This window comes from Convolutriloba macropyga, chromosome 3, assembly GCF_964194025.1.
Source record: "Convolutriloba macropyga chromosome 3, txConMacr16.3, whole genome shotgun sequence".
Lineage (NCBI taxonomy): Eukaryota > Metazoa > Xenacoelomorpha > Acoela > Convolutidae > Convolutriloba > Convolutriloba macropyga.
In genome coordinates this window covers 72,135,061-72,155,945 of record NC_134470.1, presented here as the reverse complement: position 1 = coordinate 72,155,945, position 20,885 = coordinate 72,135,061, and the positions used below count along the sequence as shown (strand labels likewise).

General features: G+C 36.9%; 2 protein-coding genes across 3 annotated transcripts in view; one reads left to right on the top strand and one right to left on the bottom strand.

Annotated features, from left to right (window-relative positions):
• Positions 1–20,885, top strand: part of LOC142336435 (uncharacterized) — a 289,933-nt gene that overhangs the window by 234,739 nt on the left and 34,309 nt on the right. For both annotated transcript variants that reach the window (XM_075385267.1, XM_075385266.1), the window contains exons 2-3: positions 10,113–10,182; positions 15,725–15,919. In XM_075385267.1, the coding sequence (XP_075241382.1) occupies positions 10,144–10,182; positions 15,725–15,919 (234 nt within the window). In that variant the 5' untranslated portion in view covers positions 10,113–10,143. The remainder of the gene's footprint in view (positions 1–10,112; positions 10,183–15,724; positions 15,920–20,885) is intronic.
• Positions 3,575–9,014, bottom strand: LOC142336433 (sodium- and chloride-dependent GABA transporter 1-like). The gene is made up of 2 exons (XM_075385265.1): positions 7,353–9,014; positions 3,575–5,066 (listed from the first exon to the last, which is right to left on the bottom strand). The coding sequence occupies exons 1-2, from the start codon at positions 7,886–7,888 to the stop codon at positions 3,692–3,694; spliced, it is 1,911 nt and encodes a 636-aa protein (XP_075241380.1). The 5' UTR covers positions 7,889–9,014; the 3' UTR covers positions 3,575–3,691.

Sequence of the window (20,885 nt, the reverse complement as noted above, 5' to 3'; positions counted from 1 at the left end):
TCAAGATCTTTAATTTTTGATGAAACAAAAACTATAACAATTAAGTGCGCGCTTTTTCAACCTTTTAAGATAGCTTCCTATTAGTTTTTTCGGATCTTTTCCGTTTGTGCCCCCCCAGCTTAGTGGGTGCATATTATTTGCAACCCCCAGACGCACGTGCAATATTTTTACATAATGATTTACTATGTAATGACAGTGCCCTGTCACTGGGGGGAGCATAACGTACTGGGGGGGCACAAACGGAAAAGATCCGTTTTTTCGAATCTTTTCCGTTTGTGCCCCCAAGTGCGTATGTGAATAATTGTTAAAAATTTTGCACTTGAGTGGGGGGGGGGGGGGGGGTCAATTGATTTGCACCAGCTAAGCTGGGGAAGGAGAGGTCACAAACGAGAAAGATGAGTTTTTCGAAACACAACGACCAAATTATTGGTATACCAGTAGATAACTTCAAAGACTCTTAAACACTTCATATTTAGCATTATTACACACAGAGCGTACCTTAAAAAAATAAAAGCCAATTAGTCTAATTCTAAATTTAAAAACAAACATATTTGCTATAACTAGCATCGTCAGGTTATCAAATTTACTCGATGAGTGTTTTCTAATAAAATGAAAATTTATCAACAATCAATACAAAGATTAAAGTTTTTGAGTTCTTGGAATTGATCCACTAGTTTAAATCAAATTTCTTGAACTTTTGAAAATATTTGATTTTCCTATTCCAATTATTGGTATACCAGTAGATAATTTCAAAGACTCTTAAGCACTTCATTTTTAGCAGTATTACACACAGAGCGTACCTTAAAAAAGTAAAAGCCAATTAGTCTAATTCTAAATTTAAAAAAAATATTTTTGCTAAAACTAGCATCGTCAGGTTATCAAATTTACTCGATGAGTGTTTTCTAACAAAATTAAATTATATCAACAATCAATACAAAGATTAAAGTTTTTGAGTTCTTGGAATAGGTCCACTAGTTTAAATCATTTTTTTGAACTTTTGAAAATATTTGATTTTCCTATTTCCAAAAATTTCGCTAAATTAAGTTTTGAGGGACCTTCTTCCAAAATAGCCGGATTTTTTGCTTTTTGCATATATTGTTCGTTAAAATTTTTTCGAACAAGCCGACTCACATGACAGACTAATACTTGAGTGTCAGCTCCCTCTCCCGGCATTCGTAATTTAGGTTTTCGTTGCCTTATGTGCAATGCCTCCACGGTTATCAATTTTTCAGTGTCACTGCACTGGTCAACGATCCGCCTATTAAAAGCCTTTGAAAAACCACAGCAGTCGTTAACTTGATGCCAACTGGTGAATCAACTTTTTGGTGCTCTGCGTTCCTTGTAGTAACATGACGGCAAGTCTAACCGACATAGGTGGATTGACATCCGCTACAAAAAACTTCATAAACCTCGTGAGATTTAAATTTTATCGATACTCAAGTGAAGACAAGCAAGTTTTCATTTTCCTAGTCAAAAATATTTCCCTACCACGAGAGTTTCGTTCACAATTTTCGCAGTCCAACTTTCAGGGTACTGATTTTTCAACCATATATCTAGATTTGTTTCAAGTGCCAAAACTTTTTCAGTTACTCGTGCAACGGAAAAACCTATGCGCAGTGCCTTGCGCAACACTTTATTTTCCTTGGTTACACATATTCATGTCATGAAAAGCCAGTTCGACGTTTGTATCTACATTTTAAGTTGTAAACTGAAAGTTTTTATGCAATGCGTTACTTTTTCGTCGTGGTACATACAATATCATCAACATATCGCATACAAAACCTGTCTAACTGGAGTTCTGTTTTGAGTAACTCGTTGCAGTGACTACAGAACCATACAATATCCCCCATTGTTTTCTCTTCTTCATTGCTTTGTTTCTGGCATTTCCGTATTCTTCACATTCAACTCTTTTACTATTCCAAACTAATTTTTTGAACAGTTGGGGTTTTTCGCAATGGGATGTTTCTTCAAGCCTGGCTCAAAAAGACATCTTCTTTCTTTTAGTTTTCCCTTTAGAGTGGACCAACTATCTTAGAAGTTGAGGGGCTTTTCCTTAAATAACGTTTCTTTTCGAATTATTAGCACATTCAATACTTATTAGATGGGTGAGCAGTTGCGATAACTTGGTTTCATTTGTTATTCCAAATAGTATTGCAGCAGTTGAATCAGTACAGATTTTCAAATCCGAACTTGAGGTTCATTGGAGAAATCATATCCTAGAGTCAATAAAAATTTTTCACTCGAAATATATTCGTATGAAGATAAGATACATTTGAACGAAGATAATTTTTGTACTCTTATGCAGCGCCTTATCTGTCTAAGGGGCTGCCGTGGTATTAAACATGTAACTGAGGTTAATAAGAATTGTAGTGTTATGCGGGAGTTAGGGCTAGACACCTAATCGCTACAGTGTTCATTTAACCCCTTGAGGAGGCTCCTAAAGTCTAGCCTATTGCTGGAAGTTCGAAATACAGTGCGTTCTTGCGGTAAATATACTTAGGCTGCTGCGTTGTTTCATAGTTGGGACTCACTGTTCCGTCCGTTGGATGGATCATACCTTTTTTCGTTTTATTCTGAAAAGGAAGGTTAAAAAATTAGGAAAGGGTATCACGAAAGAGCTGTTAGCAAGTAAGCATATCGTTTAACTCCGAGAGGCATATAGCTACGAGCAGTGAGCTGTGCTATTGTTGGCTCACATTCTTAACAGTTCGAAGTTCTTTTTAAAATCTGTTTTTTCTTTTTTGTTGTCAATGAGAAGCTAGTTTTAAGAGCAATTTTTTTTCACACGTAATTTTTATAGTAATTTTTTGGGTTTGTCTTTGAAATTCGATATAATAATTATTTCGTAAATGCAATTTTAACCTTTGGCGTTTTAGGCAATATATTTCTGCGATTCAAATATTGAATTCTGTTTTCAACGTTTTGTTTTTACAGAAGGATGATTAATTGCTCTCAAACAGTGTTGGCAGCAATTATATTAGTCCTGTGGTCTCTTTTATGCAATCTTTTGTCTGACCCAGCTGACACAACGTCCTCAAAAACGGGATAAACATGTTACGCTTAGAGGGCATTAAGTGGCTGAGCAGCCCTCTTAGAGTCGTAGGCTTTACTAGTCTCTAATTATGCGATTCACCAAAACTGTTTTGAGAAAGTTACTTGGTATGGAGGTTGGTTCTTAATCTTTTAAGTTTGACCCCCATGGTCACCTCAGCCCCCCAACTCCTCAACCCGTGCGTACTCCTCATCCTCATTTGGACCCCCTCTCGTCCAGCCCACACAACCGAACTCCCAAACCCCAATGCTAGCATCCCTAAGCCCCAGCTGGCTACTACCGAAGCCAGGCGGTCGGTTGAGAGCAATTCACCCGACGTTGGTTGGTTATGTTTACCGTTTTTGCTTATTTTTTTCGAGTTTTCAACATGGCTATTTTGGGCTTGCTATGGAGGGGGGGGGGGGGGGGGCTCTTTGCTTCGGAAAATATTTTGGCACCTTTTAGCGGCCATTTCTGGGTCTTTCGTGCTGTTAAAACGTTTTGCTGGATATAATTAAATCTAGTGTTATACCAACAGAAGTGTAAAATTAAACTTTTAAAATTTGTTATTTAATGAAATACAAATTATTAATACATTACTTTATCAAAGATACTCGATTTATTTAAAGGGATTTATAATTATCAAAAGTTTTGATCTTATCATGACTCCTCTTCGTGAATTGTTTTTGGGATTTGAGTTGTGGGTAAGCCAAGTAAGTTTCCCTCTGCCATCGCAAGAGACTGCCTTCTAGCATGTGGAGTGTACGGAACGACGGTTTCAGTTTCAATCTTCTTCAATTTTAAGTTCAATTTTTTCAAATTAGTAAGTGAAATTGGGCGGTAGAGTTCATCCGGCTCAAGGAGAAGCTTCATTCGCTCCATAAATGGTCCGTCAAAATTGAGGAAGACCTTTATCATCATTACGGGAATAAAAACTATGGAGCACATTGCCGTGAGCCACCCAATTCCTTGCGCCCAGCCTTCAATAGGGGTCTTATCGGGATACTTCAAAGGGCTATAGAAAAATATATTGAGCAGGAAAATCAATATGATTGATATAGGTGCGGACCCGTACCAAGTAAAGAGCCACCATTTCCACGGTTTATTCCCTGTCATTACTTCGATCTGAGTTAAAACTCGCTTACCCCCGAAAACGTAAATGAGAGCGAATATTTCAATGAGGCAAATTACAAACAGGCTATAAGAGCAAGAGTAAGTGTCGAAAAGATTCAGCCAATGAACTCCGCTTCGTGTTGTCATAATAATCCCAGCAAGGAACATTACGACTCCGGCCAATACAGTCATCAATGCTCTGTATTTCTGCAGCTTGGGTATCTTATCTGTAATAGCTGTGATGCACGTTTCAACTTGAGCTATTTGACTTCCAAACCCAAGATTGAGCAGCATGAAAAAGAAGAGAATCGACCAGATCGCTGACCCAGGCATCTTAGATAACGCGTCGGGGTAAACTACAAAAGCAAGACCGGGTCCGGAATCAACTACTTCGTCAATGGGTTTGCCTGTGAGGTGTGCCAAATGTCCAATTACTCCAAAAATGACGAAACCTCCGATGATACTAGTCATGCAGTTAATGCTGGTTACTGTGAGAGTCATCCTCACAACATTGTTGTCAAATGGACTGAAGCTTGCAAGGGTAGTCAAGGTTCCAAATGCGATACCGAGAGAGTAGAAAATTTGAGTAGCCGCGCTGCTCCATACTTCAGGCTCTGTCAGTTTCTGAAAATCGGGAGCTATATAATATTTAATTCCAGTTGATGCTCCTTCAAGGGTCAGACCTCGGACCAGAAGAGCAGCAATGATCAGATAAGGAAATGTTGCTGTGAAGTAGGTTACTTTTCCAGAGCTCTTCACCCCTTTTAGTGTTATAAGGCACACCAGAATCCACGCTAGAATTAAGAATCCGAAATTGGTCCAGTTGATTCCACCAAAGTCGCCTATACGAGGAGTTTCTTCTAGAATTTCGTATTTCCAGAAATATCCACTTGGATCGGTTCTACACAGCTGAAACACCTCGCTAAAACAAAGTAATAAGTTTAGTATACAAAGAATTGCAATGATTCCATTTCTAATCATTCAATAGTTCAAATGACGCAAATTTGTTCCATTGCTTCTCATTTTATTGTATTTGTTGCCTTCAGAAATACAGGTTGTTATAATTCGGCTGAAAATAGTTCATAAAGCTATTTTTTAAAGGAGCATTTCAACATTCTTAAAAAACTGACTAGTTGTAACCTAACCCACCAAGAGCGTCAGAGTAGTTTTATCATCAAAATTAATTATTAATAGCCGCACAGCGATAGCTGGGGCTATTATTGGCCTTCTCTTGGTTTTTTACAATTCAAAGAATTTGAATTGTATTGGGGCGCTGTCTTTTTTTTAAGATCTGTTCACACATTTTCATGATTTTTGAAGTCAAATTGGAGTAGTGAGAAAAAGCGAGTGATTTTGCGGCGTGAATTTTTTTCGCTCTAATTTTAAAGTAAAGTGAGAAAACGATGTTTGAAAAAAAATTCTGTTTCTTGGTAGTGGTTTTTTGTTCACATGCGGCAATTTCACTTTAATTTTTACTGTTTTTTCAATTTTTTGGATCGGATTTTTTTCTAAATGGTTTTTCGAATCCATTCATAGTCCGTTTTAGGTCTAGTTTTTTTTAGTCAATGAAAATTCTTTGAATTGTACATCAGGACTTGTCCTATGTTTTTTTTTATTTCTTCGTCATGATTTTTGTTACGACCATATGACGTCACAGCAACTTTTTGTTCATTCGTTCATGCAATTTCAACTGAATTGCATGTGTGACGTCATTTTTCGCTCTTAGTGGAGCGAGTTTTTTTGTTCATGCGCGTGATTAAATTTTTGGTCACACTTGACTTACCTCACTCTCAAAAATGACTTCCTCACTTTGAAATTGACTTTTATTTACTTTAATTCAAAGAGATAAGGTCAAATGGGTGTGTGTCACTCTAAATGAAGGTTATTTGAGATCAGCTAATAGAGGCAGCAATAACTTATACAGATTTTTAATCAAAATATAACAGATCAGCCTTCAATGAAAAGACGAATTTTTTTGGTCTGTCTTTTTACTGTTTTTTAGACTGACGATCTACGAATCTATTGCGGCTATTTTCTGGCAATCTGCCAGCTATGTTGATAAAATTCAGCTTCTTGGGACATCGACTTATCTAGAGAACGGCAGATTAGGCAGAGGGCGACCCCTTTTTCAGGTTTGATTTCCCGTATATTCTGTTTGCCTTCTAATTGTGCTCGAACAAAGTTTGAGGCAATTATTTTAACGTGGATACTATGGAGAATTTTTACTTGACTGTTTTGTTTTAGAACAATCTTTTGATTTCACTTTTCGAGTGACTTTTTCATGCTTGACTTCTTGGTTTCTGCGTGATCTAAATATTTCTGCGTGCTCTTATTCAGAAAACATCACTGTTGTAAAATAAAAATGAGTGGTTAATGATGCAGGAGACGAGTGGTATAGTTTGCAGGAGTTCGCGGGTTCGAACCTTTCTCTCGGCGGAATTTTCCCAACCATAAAATTTATCTAGTCTGCACTCCCCTTTAATTAAACTGCCCGATCTGTCGTTCGAGGGCAATTTATCCGACGCTAGTTGGTTTATGTTTGTTCTTTGAGGTTTTACAGTACCCTGCGTTGACTTTAGAGACTATAATGGGAGAGACCCACTGTCAAGCTTTTTCGGCATCATCATTGGCTTACAATAAAAAATGATAGATAGGAGTATCAATTATTTAACTACCCTCGTCTATTGTTGGGAAAGAATAATTGTCTTCGAGCAGCTTTCGATTTTTTTATAAGCCTCTTTACATTTTCAGTTTATAAGATAAGCCGATTTATCTGACCGTTTTTCGTCTGACCACTTGTTTTTCACAGATTTTTTTCATCTCAGTTTAAAATGTGTTGTAAGTATACCTCTAAGATAATAATTTTACGCCAATATAGGCAAGCCCCCCCCCCCCCACACTGAAGCAGTTTTTAATTGACCCCTAGCTCGCTGGTCGCTTGAGAGCAATTCATTCGACTTTAGTCGGTTGTTTAATTTTGGTTTATTTCGGGGCTGACATAGTTGTGGCTGACATTTAACACAAGTTGCAGAGAAAAAAGGTCAGTTACTCTTTGATCATGTTTTCGAAACGATATAGGTTTCGCTTCACTATGATAAAAAAGATAAAAGCGTAAAAAACATAAAAGTCGTTGAAATTTATATCATGAATTTTAAATCTTTGAATGAGTGAGATTTGTCCAGGAAATCGCAAGTACGGGTTCACTTACGGTTCTACGTTTGAAGTGTTTGTGAGACCACATTTGGACCAAGGAACTGCGTCGTTGAAAATTAGCGCCTTGAAGGACAAGTAGAGGTATCGCAAGATCCAAGCTACGATTACATTATAGTACACTGAACAGAATAGAGCAATCGTAATAGCAGCATATCCAATTCCGACAAACAGATACGATACGTGCCACACAGCTACCGGTCCCTTGCTGGTAAACTGGCCCATGCTTAATTCCAGGAGGTAGAGTGGCATTCCAGCAAAAATTAGGAATAAAACATAGGGAATGAGAAAAGCCCCTCCGCCGTTGTTGTAACATTTGTAAGGGAACCTCCACAAGTTTCCAAGTCCAATGCTGTATGAGATACAACTGAATAGAAACTCGGTTGCACTAGCGTATTGGACGCGAGGAGGGGCAGCGTCTAAATGGTCCAGAGCAATACTGGCCGATAGGGGATCAACCGGCTTGACCGAGCTGGAGTCTTCGCTATTTTCGTCAGCATTGTCCACGGATGTGTCTTCCGTTTCCTTTCCCATTTTAACTAAAGTTTTTCTGAAGACAATTTGTCCTCAGAACGGGTTTAAATTAGGGCAAAAATGTTTAAAATGTCTTGGCAAATGTTTTGTTTGATTACTACAAAGGATAATCGGTGAATTTGTGATAAGATAGGTTGATACAGTGGAAAGTTCTAAATTATGGTAAATGTAATCAAGAATAAGGTGAGCGTCTTTTAAGAGGAGAGTTTGCTAAGATTATGTACAGGTTTTGTTAGTTTAGCGATAAAAGAATGTTTGTAAGATCTCGAGAAATTCTAATTTGCAATCCAAGTAACATCTGTCCGTCTTGTAGTCCAGTTTCAAATTATTGCTGTTAGATTACGATGCTTGAATCAGTTCTTTGTTTGCACATTAGAGCTGCCTCTTATCTTAATCGGATGTTTAAACTCAACTTCGAGCTTCAATAGCGACCAAATATCAAGTGAACTCAGAGATACTTGATATAACTTCTTAACGGATTTTAAAGTTAGTCGCCAAGTTAATCGCACATTGACAGCATGTGATGCTTTTTATATACAATCTGTGCTATTAAAAAGTTAACTCATAACGTGACTTGCACTAAATTTTGGACATTTTTGTACGAAACAATTAATATAACTGGTATTTTTGTTACAAAATTCGCGTATTATACGCATTGTTTGGTTTGAGAATCGAAACTTAATGATCAGTTACAAAAGACCGCTAGGTCACGCACTAGCTTGAGTTAATGTTGAAGTATTAGACAAGAATAAATTGGGGCTGAGCTGTTCATTTTTGGGGGCTTCCAAACAACTTGGTAGAGTGAGATTGTTTTGAGGCTGGGATATCGGGGTTATAAGAACTAGTAAGCCCCAGCTTAGAAAACGAGCGATCCCTAGAGATTATTAGCGATTCAAGTTGCTTTACATGCACAGCAAAGTTGTGATTCCTCTTCCATTTTTTCTCCCGGCAATGTTCCTTATGTCCTGATAATATCTTAAAATGTGACAGCTGTCTAAAATATTCTAAATCACTTTCTAATTCCCCTACGACTGCGCGTGAACAAATTTGAGGCGCCCGAGAACTTGTAATTCAGGAAAACTGGGTCTTTAAATTCCCCATTTTTCGTTTTATGAAGTCGATTGTTTAGTTATTTGATTGCTTGATTAACTTCCTAACCGAGGCAATAATATTCTGAATGTATTGAAAACATAAAAGGTAAGCTTAGCTGGTAGCTATTTGTAAATACAACGTCTTTAAAGTAACGTCCAAAAGGCCAAGTAACGGTTACCGCTGCAGAAATGAATTTTTAAAAGGCTGTAAAAAAACTAATTGGCCAATATCTTGCCTTTCAAGTTGGCAAATTATTAAAGCGATCACTTTCCGGCCGTTTTTCAACACGACTGCAATTTTATTAATTCAAAAATGCAAACGTTTATTGAAGAAATGTTTTCTTAACTTATATGCCGGTTATTGAGGTCGTTTGCATCTAATGTTTTTATGCAAGTAAATGGATCAGAATTTATTAAATTTCACGTCAATCCCTAGCTTATGTGGGGTGTTATAAACCCCAAATTTCCTCAGTTTTTCTTTGGGAAAATCCCTCTGGTAGTTACTAAGTGAATAATTTAGCTGATATGGAATAGGTCAAGGAGTTTTTATTGCTAAAATTCTGCCGAGTATCAGAGAGCTATGAAGCAACACCCTGATTTTTGCTGGTTTTATCGCGCAATACTTTACAGTTCGCTAACTCAGCTGCCTTGGGGGAATTTTTGCAATCTAATTATCAACCCTTAATGGTTTTTAGAGAGGTCAGTTGAACAAACAAGAAAAAATGAGCGAGAGAATAATGCACTCGAATAATGCTCTATAGGGAATGTTTGGAAATTTAGGAGACATTTTGACAGTTAATTTGTCTGGATTGTGAAATTTGAAGAACTGTGGAAGATTTACTAACCGGCATTTTTGTGATTATGGAATCGGATTCTAAGGGAAGCGAAGTCGGCCCATCATGTGGCCATTAACGGATGCGTAATTGTAGTAGTGAACGTTCTTTTCACCTTTGATCGAACGAGGCACATTTGGACTAAATTATAGCACAATAGTTTATGGGTTTAGAGGTCAAATTTTTAGTATTATAAATTTAAGCGCTAACCAGGTTTGTAAACGTAATGCGTGGGGGTTGTAAACCGCCTACCTGGTTTGAATATTGAGCTAAATACGAATAATGTGTGAATTTATTTTCAGATTTCTCTGTTAGCTGTTAAACCCAAATAATGGAAGACGCCGAGCCTTCCAGTCCTCAGCCATACGAAGTTAGTAAAAGTTTAATTAAAAAATGGGAATTTTGCAAGGAAATTTTTGGAGCTGGTTGTCTGTTTCAACATTCTTAAATTGCGTCACAGTTGTCTAGTGGGGCCGTATTTAATTGGCCAACTATGTTAAGAGCTGTTGTTTTCGTCTGTGTTTATGGCTTGTTTTCCAATATTTTGAAGTTTTCTGTTGGCGTGCTAATTCTGAAGCTTTGCAATAATTCTACCGCTGTGAAATTAACATGATTTATGGAAAATTTGAGGAATTAGTGTCTCAATATTAGCGGAAAATGGTAGGAACTTTATTAGCAAGCATGAAACATGTTAGCAAACATGAACTTTTTAGCAAACATAAAGTAAAACAGAAAATCAAATTTAAGTTGCTTATCAAGAAATTGCCAACCAAACAGTTTCCCCCTTTGCTAAAGAAGCCCAATCACGGTTTGATGTGCAAAGCTCGGTAATTGTTAGAACCCGGACGTTTCCGCCATAAATAATAGTCCTAGACTCAAATAATTTTTAAACATTCAGCAGATCGCATCAGAGTGACCGGTGTTGAGACCAGAAAAAAATTCTAGGAATTGAGTCGAACGTTTTCTAAAGGTCATAGAGTGTTCTAATTAGGTCCGTGTTTCATTGTTTCGTTCGATATATAACTTGCTACTCTTTGCGTGAGTCAAAGAGCTAATCGATTGAGTGATGTCAGAATTAAAACGCAACAAACGCAATCGGGGTTGGCAGTGCGGAGCACAACTGATCCAACCCAGACGTTTGGTTGAATAAAGATCGACCAACTGTCAAAAGGGGGAATATTTCAAAATGTGACTGGTAGGTTGCCATAATATAGCTGCGGTTGTTTTGCAGGTATGTTAGTTCAAAAAAACAATACAAGGAAAACAATACCTAATGAAAAAACTAAAATAAGAGTGTCTATTTTGTGGTAATTTTGAAGAATTGGTTAAAAGATTGCTTAAAATTATTTTTTGTTAATCTGAATTATCCACAGGAAACATAAATACATGCAACTAAAGGAGATAAGCACACCTACAATTAGACACTTAAAAAGCCATTTAGAGACTGAGAAAAATCAAGCATGACCAAAAACTGTTCCTAAGAATGGAAAAAATAAAACATATCAGGACAAGTCCTGAAATGCATTCCAAAGAATTGAATGAATGATGACCCCACAATTCAAACTTTTTCATGCAATATTTAACTAAGACAGTCAACAAGGACCCTAACACTATATGCTCAAAAGAACAAAACAAAATCTATGCACATTTAGTGTTTTAAGAATCCCTAAATTTAACAACAATTAATGAAAATATTGACTCTACGCGTCCTTAAAATTATTATATAATACAACCTTGTGAGGTTCAATGACAGATAAACAAAAAAAAGAGGCGAAAATTGACTTGGCAATATTAAAAAGTACTTGTGGGAGGCAGTGGCGTCAAAGTAAGAAAACCACATAAGTACATGCCAAGATCCTTCACCACATCATAGAATCAAATTTTAGAAGTCACAAGATACCTTTTAACAGAAGTAATGTCTAAAAAAAACGGACAAAATCGCAAACATTTAGAAAACAAATGGTATATGAGTGAATGAAAGAGCTTGCTAAAAGTTGAAGCCAATAAATTAATTAAAATTGCGCTGAACTAGAAGGCCAATAAGACTTTATTGTTTTTTTAGCCTAAGCAATCAGACCACAAAAAAGACCAAAGAATCAACTTTTATTTTTCGAAAACCAGGTGTCAAAATTTTGAAAACGATTGCTTGAACGGAAGCGGCTAATTGATTCACCTGTCACTCAATAGCAACCAATGAAATCTGCCATTAGCGAGATTAAGTAATAAGTCAGCAATAAATACAACAAATACTAATAAAACTCAAAAGTTCAGTAATTTTTTTTTGAAAAACGAACAGCACATAGTAAAAAGCAATAGCTATAGCTATGAGCTGAAACGGTTAACGATAAGCCATAATCTCAAATACTTAACTAGGTTCATTTATTTATCCGTATCAACCAATAAAACTGTCATTGATGATACAGGGAGTTAAGACAACAGAAATGAACAAAAAGGGGTCAAAAATCTTGTAAAAATTCTTTTCAAATACTTAATATTTGAAAAAATTGTGAGCAAATCTTAAAAAAAGATTGTAATATTGAAATGGATGTTACCCTTGTAGCTAAGTTGGAAGGCGCGCATAAGTTACAGAACATAAACGTTATTCTACAAGCAGTTTGCTTAGTTAACGTAGTTCTGTTTAAAAGTTTTTAAACTCGAGTAAAAATATGCGAACGATTGAGACCTTAACTTACAAGAACAAAAAAATTACCAATAAACTAATTGTTGGAAAACGTGCCCCTAAATTTGTCACGATCAACATTGAAGACATAAAGCGATCACACAGCGAATCAACAAATTTATGAACCTTGCATTGACCCTTTAAAAACTATCAAATAGCAATTAAAGAAACCTTAGAAATTTCCCAGTAACAGCAATAAATGCTGTTTACGAATTTGTCATTTTCTTTTTCAAAACCAGAACTTCTATCCCTATTATTTATAACAGAACATCAGGATGGACAAAAATTGAACATACGAAATCTTTCAAATCAATCCAATTTTGCTAATTTTTGGCATTTTTGGGTTGTAGCCGAAAACATAGTGGGAAACTTAGAAGCAGTTCTCGCTTTTTTAAATTGCAACAAAAAGCAATTAGGACAGATCTTGAGGAAATTGAGGGAAATACAAACTAAGTTCTTTTCTCGGTTTATTATAGATAGAGCATTGGCAATATAAAAATTAGGACACAAAACAGGCAATCGAAAAGCTAACAGAAGCATTTTTGTTAAAACCCTAAGTGGCCAAAAGCAAAAATATGCACTGGAAATTTTATTAAACTCGCTGTTTTTGTTACTACTGTTTTGCTTAGTTTTGATGTTATTGTCTTTAAAATCGAGCAATGTCAACCAAAATACAAAAAGTAAACCTCGATTTGCCGAGCACGCGAATTTAAGAAACTACTGCAATAAGAATATGAAAATGTTCAAATTTGGAAGTTTTTCTCAGACAAACTTTTCTCACTTTATTTTTAGCAGTTTGCAAAAAATTTAAACCTTTAAACGACGGGACTTATCTTTCCCTCTTGCTACATCAGTGTCACACAAACCACCGTTCATTTTTGAGTTTTTGACGACCTCAACAAATGTGTCACCAATTTATGAAAAAAAATAACTCACCCAAGGATGTTCAATTTCTTTGAACCTTGGAAAAACAAGGTAATTCTAGTAACCAACAATCAATGAATCTATTACAGCATTCAACTAAATTTCAAAATTTTGTGTGATTATATATATATATATATATAGTTATATATGTATATATATATATATATATATATATATATTTATAATATATATATATATATATATATATATATATATATATATATATAGTTATATATATATACATATATATATATATATATATATATATATATATATATATATTTATAATTGCGTTTGAGTCTGTTACTTGAACCCGTGGGTGAGCGCAATTTTTTGTTTGTACATGTGTGTTTTTGTGGGTGTTTACATATCTCTGCGTGTGTGGTGTGTGCGCGCGAGCCTGTTTGTGTGTGTGTATGTGTGTGCGTGCGTGCGTATATATCCCACACGCAATAAAAGACGCTTGTACACAGTCACACACGCTTGCACACAAAATTGTGCTCACTCGATTGCTCGCTCACTGACTCAACCGTTTTTATGAGTTTGCCGAAATAAATTCAAGACGTTCTCCTAAGGAAGCAAAACTTTAATTTGCCAGATCCATTCAGTTTTTGAGAGTTTTTGAACAATAGCGTACCTATTTAAATCTCTGCGTAAAAATAAAAATTGGCCTCAAGCGTCATACCAAAAAAGATCCCTAGTAGAAAGTTCCATTCCCGAAAATTGTGTTTAAAAAAAAGGCAATTTACGTAAAACAAAACCGATAAATAAAAAACAAGGTTTAAACTGAATTAAAAGACAAACGCATCATGACAAGTTTTCAACCATATTCCAAGGAAAAGTCCACCCCACAAAATGCCTAAATTTCAGGCTCATTACAAGCATAGTCTGCGGAAATCAATGGGAAATCACCTATTTTAAAAAGTCTGTTATTGTATTCATGCGGAATGTGGTTAATCTATTTTTAACAGTGATCTAGAACTTCGTAAGCGTAATTAAAAGTTTAAAATTTTGACAACGCTTCAAACTGTATTTCATCCGCGAGAAATTGAAAAAAATGCAATACTGTAATTTGTTAACAGTTGTAGTGTCTTTTTAATGCAAAATTTTTGCTTGACCGTTTTTCCGCTTTTCTTCTAAAACATTCTTCGCTCAAGTGACCTTTTCACGCTTGTTGTCTTATTTTTGCGTGATTAATTGCTCTTGAACGAAGTTCATAGAAATTATTGTAAACATGTGTGTCTTTTTTATGCAAAATTTTTGCTTGACAATTTAGACTTTTTGAGTGACTTTTACGCACTTGACTTTTTGCGTTTCGCGTGATCTAAAATTTCTCTCAATCACAATTTCAAGCAGCTGAACTCAATTGGCGGCAATTTAATACTAAAAGCCAGATGAAAAGTGTGCCGAAACTGGTGCCAATTTTTACTTTAAATCAATAGTGGTATATGTTAACCTCTAATGTGGTTATTTGAATTCCACTATTGAACTTCTCACATTTAGGCTCCCCCTCCCTCTTTCCTCCCCCGCCCGACTGAAGCAGGCTGCAATTGATTAGAGCTCCCACTAGTCGTTTGAGAGCTATTCTTCCGACGTTTAGTCGGTTATGTTTTAAAATGCTCTGATTTCAAAAGAAAGTCTGTTATTAACGTAAAGGCAACTTTAGGAGATGGAATAGCAAAGCTGTTACAGATTAGTGTTTAAGATGTCGGACTCCCGTCCTGGAGGTCGAGGGTGCGATCCACTCTGGGGTCGGTCTTTTTGCACCCATGAAGATTGATCTATTCTGTTTCAGTCCCCCCTCCAGCTTAATAGGCGGATAACTTTTACGCCTCCAGTACTACCTTTTAACATAATAACGTGCTATATAACATTCAAGTTTAAAAGTGGAGTGGGGGCATGAGACACTGGGGGAACAATAGATTCAAAAAGTTTGTAAGATACGCGCCCACTAAATTAAATTGCCTCCCACCTGTCGCTCGAGAACAAAATCATCCGATGTTGGTCGGTTTGTTCTTTCGTTTAATAATGCATAAGAAGGCTAACGAAAATTGGTGATCCATATTTTACAAGTATCTCACCTAAGTCTTTTAGCGCATTTAAATTTTGAAAAAAATGGAAACAATTTCAAACCGTAGTATTTCCTCGAAAAATCAAAAATTGAAACTGTATCTTCTTTTCCGATTTTAATGATTTTTGAACGAAAAGGAACATTGCTCTATACTAGATATATTGATACCATACATAGTCGACGGGATATTGCTACAGGATGTGGATGCATATAGGTAGAAAACATTGATTGTTATAGCCCGAAGAACCTCAGATGTCAAATGACCAAGTAAAAGCGATGTCTGTTTTGGAGGAATCTGGTGGAAGTGGTAGTTCCTCGACTGCTGTGGAAGTGCACAGCCAGGACCCAGAGATGTCACATTTTGCCCTCCAGTCTCTCAAAAACAGTCCCTCTTTCGACCCTGAGAATGACATTGAGCAGCGCATTCACAAGGTCGAGCAAGCGAAGAACATCTCCTTCAGTCTTTGATATTGTGGTTTTTAATAGCTACGATAGCTGAGTGGAGCTATTATTGGTCTCCTCTTGATTTTCTACAATCCATAGGACTTGGATTTTATTGGGGTGCTGTCTTTTTACGACTCGAAGAGGAGTAATGGTGACGTATTTTTTCAATCGATGACTTCTCATGAACGGATGAAAGCCAAATGCCACACTTTAAAACAAATGTTTTAATAAATCTGTTGAACAAAAGTCAAAACCAAGGGCATGTTTTTGAATACTTTTCATTCATTGTTTATTCTGAGAACGAGCGAAAAGTTGCTGTGAAAAAATGTTCTGGGAAGCGACAATTTTGTGTGGCTTCTTTTACAAAGTTTTTTTTAGATTTAACACTGATTTTATGAAGGTTTTCTCAATTTTTTAAACCATTTATTTTATGCTTGCAAGCATTATTGCCCATCTTAAGCAGCAAGGAGGCTCGATAATGTGCATTTCACAATGTTCCGATCCGGCTAATCTACATTCGTTGCTCAAGTATAATATAAAAGGGTAGATCATGCTTTGTATTTTTAGTGTATTTTCAAATTAGGACAGACCTATATATACGAGTGTTGTTAATACCAGTCTCGTTATTTTTTTCTTTCTTTGGAATAAACAATGACAACTGAGTAACACATTTCACATTAAACAGAAAATCGAAATCAAATTTAATACAATTTCTCGTTGATAAAAAATCGACTTGGTTAAGTAAGTAAATATCTAATTTTGTCAAACAACAGAAATGAGATTCTGAATTGAGCTTTTATCCAAGTTTCAAGCCAAATTGAAAACACTAAGGTCCTTCAAGAAACAGTTCATGGCTATCCAGCTTCTTTAGTCCCTATTTAATATATTTAGATTTCCGATTATCAAATAACATTACGTGCGCTCAAACAGTTGAGCAACCGATTTTTTTGCAGGTAAAAATGAATTAATTTGGTTACCATGACTATGTTTATAAAACAACAGATCACCAGCTTAATAAATCAATTTTCAACAGCTCATTTCCGTTTTCGAGATATGAAATATATGTTTCTAATCTCCCCACGTTGGTCAGGTAAGAATAAAAACTCAAAAATCTAATTGGTTTATACAAGTCACCTAATGAGAACTCTGCACTAATCAGGTACAAGCATCTGTTGTCATTAGTTAGGCGAAACGGGTGATTGACATATTTGCGTTCCCATGCATCAATTAGATTGAAATGGATTTAGTCAATCGGTTGATCGCAACGCTAGAACATTCCGAGAAAGCATTTCTTTCGTCCCCCAGACAAGCTATTCTCTTTATTGTCCTTCGCGAGGTTTCAGACCAACCACCAAGAACTTCAAATGATAGCGGCAAAAAATTCACTCCGGCTTCTCGGCAGTCAGCGTCATGGGCAGCTAGTTTGCGGTCGTCAGCATATGTTAACGCATAACCGGGTGTATCCGTCGCATTTGCAATGATTGTTGATTGCAGGGATGACATCGCTGTTACGTCGAGCGCTGCTGGTTTGCCTTGTGTCCAGGAGGGTAGAAATACGTCTGCAGGTCGGAGTTGGTTGTTGCTACTAAGGTTCTTTTTTTTTCAAGCAAAGGGCTCAAACTTGCAGAGACACAAGAAGCAATCAACAATCATTGCATTTGCAACGAGGTCAATCAACAAGAAGCAATCAACAATCATTGCATTTGCAATGATTGTTGATTGCAGGGATGACATCACTGTTACGTCGAGCGCTGCTGGTTTGCCTTGTGTCCAGGAGGGTAGAAATACGTCTGCAGGTCGGAGTTGGTTGTTGCTGCTAAGGTTCTTTTTTTCAAGGGAAGGGCTCAAATTTCCAAAGACAAGAAGAAAACTTTTTATATTGTCTCTGTAAAATATTATCCCTACTGTAAAATATTATCTCGTCCTCGATCTGTTAGAAAATGGTCATCGTATATATCGATGACTCAATTTTTACAGTAGGGACAATTTCGGGGAGCATCATCAATAGGGATACCCAGTCTGTATTTGACGCAACTTTGGAACTCTTCCGCTTCCAGGTGCAGCCCCAGTGCGGAAATAGGAGGCGTCGTTAATCAAGCACCTGCATTAAGAGCAAGAAGAGACTGCAACCGAGCTCTTTCTTGCACTTTTATTGCCTGTGATAGAAGATCATTGAGTGACTTGTGATCAAACAGTTCCTAAATTTCCTTCTGTATTCTCCTATCTACTTCTCGCAATCCAACAAGACAATTCGCGTTAACTTCATTTTCCAGAGTGGGTTTCATCCCAATAAGAGCATCCACTGTAGACAAAACGGACTCCAGTGAACTAATAAAAGCAGCTAGATGTCGATCACTTGAGCATCTTAAATCCAATCCACCCAACTTGATGGGCAAGTTTGCTTGTTTCCAATTGCTGCGCGTAAGGTTTCCCTTGATTAATGTTTCTAGGCAATCCCTCTGTGCATTGTCAAAATAAAGTAAGACTTTAGTAACTGAGGGGCTTGGTATAACTGTGCGTAGAGAGTACAACATTTCGGGAGTACCAATACAAATTTTTAGTTTGCCATAAGCTGCATGAGGATCGTCAAGTTGCTGTAAGCGATCTAGTAGAGGCTCAGTTTTCTCCACCTTCTTGGATAAAAATTTTGCATGATAAGTCTCCGTTCCAATTGGCGCCCGAGTACTTCAAAACCTTCAGGATCAGCACGCTTAATGTTTTGATCTAAACTGCTCATTTTTTGGGGCGACCACAACATACCTTTTGAGAGGTATTTACGTTGAAGCCCAAGTCTTTGCCTTCTTTTTCCAAAATATCTGAGTTATGCATTAGTTCGGCTTCAGTTCCCACCAGAATGCCGTCGTCAAGATACCAAGAGTTCTGTAAGAGCATGGGGACTTCCTGCTTAATCTTGTTTATGGGAGGCTTGAGAGCTAAGGAAAACAAAAGTGGCCGCAAAGGATCACCCTGTTAAACCCCACTTTCTTTCTTTATAGCTTGCCCGAGTGAACTGTGTTTTGCGTAGCACAAGCTGACAAACGGATATACACCTGGTATTTGTTTCAGGCATTCTGATAACTCCCTGTCGTTTGATGGAATTGAAAGCGTTTCCAAAACGTCTATCTGGAGGACTGCTAAGCCTTCTCTCTTTCCACACTCTTCATATATTAGTTTTGTGGCGTGGATAATAGATTTCGCTCCTCCCCATATGGTAACTCCAAGTTGATTGGGACAGAAAATTTCTAATGCCTCCTCCTGTGCAAAGGAAACAAGACATTAAGCCATAAGACGGCAGAAAACTTCTCCGACAGCAATGGGTCGTACACCTGTTTTCCTTTTCTTCAAAATTGTTTGAGAGGCGTTGCAGAAAGTTGGGCCAGCGTCATTTGGAAAGCTACTAGCTGAACAGAATTTGATTAGGCTGAGTTTTTGCATTGCGATTCTGGACTGCTCAGGGTTATTGCAACGAATGGCGTTTGAGAGATGCTCAGAATACGTCATGCTTGGACCAGCTGCAGTACCTTTGGGGAAGGAAGATAACATGTCACTTCACTGACAGTTTTCTCTGAGACTTGATATCCCAAGCACAGCTCATCGGTAACCGGTAGAATCGGCTTTAGGATGTAGAGAACAAAGATCTTCGTAGGTTTTCTCATTGGAAGGTGCAAGTCCGTCTGAGCTTAAAATGTTTGCAACCTTTCGAAAAAGGCCTTGATGACATAGTGTCTTCGCTCTTTCAAACATTTCATTTTCGTTTTGACTCGATGTTTTTCTTGCTTTTCTGGCTGCTTTGGACAGAATAGCTTCGTTCCACAGAGTCCCTCTGTCGCCATTTTCCTATCGAGCAATGCGCTCATTGATAAGTTTTTCGTTGCGGAACTTGTGTTTTCCACCTCCAGGTGCAGTTGTTTGCAAGATACATTTGGAAGAGGCCAGAAGGTTTTTCCAGTTTTCGATATCTGTGGGATTTGTATGACATTTGCCCAAATCTTTGTTATGAACTTCGACCATCGCAGTCGAGCTTTAACAGGAACGTGTCTAATTGTGGGTGCAAATGTTCTGGAAGTTTGTGGTTTTTCAGGTCGGGGGGAGCATCATTTGAAGGCTGATTGGGGTCACCTTCAACCGATTGAACACATCCCATACAGCATGCAAAAGTAACGTTAAGAACACATTTGCTGCAAAAGATCCTTAGGATTGTGGTCCTAGGGACAAAGAGAGGAATATATCAACCAGGGAAATAACAAATGAAGGCAAGATTCCCAAAAAAATCATTGATTACTAAAATAATTGGTATTATTGTCAATAATTTTAGCTACAGAATGAAACCATTAAGACTGCATTAGAAATCTCAGGAGTGCTGATATTATTGAGAATGAAACGCTACAACTAAGAACGGAGAAATTCAAATATCAAGTGTTTTTCTTTGAAAACAATACTGCGACACCTGCACCAGTCGAATTGAAAAAAAAATAAAAAGGTTCGCAATCAAAAATTAATATTTTTGAAGACAAACGAATTCAAAGTCAGAAGAAGCATAAAATATTGAGCACCAACGATTTAAATATCAATTGATGGCTCCGTAGACAGGCCTGTGGTACTTTCGATAATGAGACTCACTTATAATACCTCAAAAAGAAAAACAGACGCTAAAACTAAAAACAGGCAAATGGAAATTGTATGGTATCGAAGCAACAAAAATCATTTATTTTGGACCCAAAACTTTATTGAACTTCACTTAGGCCTCGTTAGACAGGGCATTATGATTTGGCGTTAAAGTGATCTAATGAGTAGAAAAACGAATGGTCAAAACTGAAAATTTGCATAAACGTTCAGGAAAAAAGTGCCAAACCCATGAAAACCAAAAACTTGACTAAAACCTTATAAATTATCACTTAGGCCTCATAAAGAGCTCTTTTGTCCTCTCATTGATCAATCAACTTGATCCTGAAAA

Bases quoted from the DNA above. Each gene is read 5' to 3' on its own strand.
- LOC142336433 (XM_075385265.1), bottom strand. From the start codon at position 7,888: ATGGGAAAGGAAACGGAAGACACATCCGTGGACAATGCTGACGAAAAT. The intron at 5,067-7,352 runs GTAAGTGAACCC...ACTTTGTTTTAG, and splicing joins AACACTTCAAACGTAGAACC to CGAGGTGTTTCAGCTGTGTA.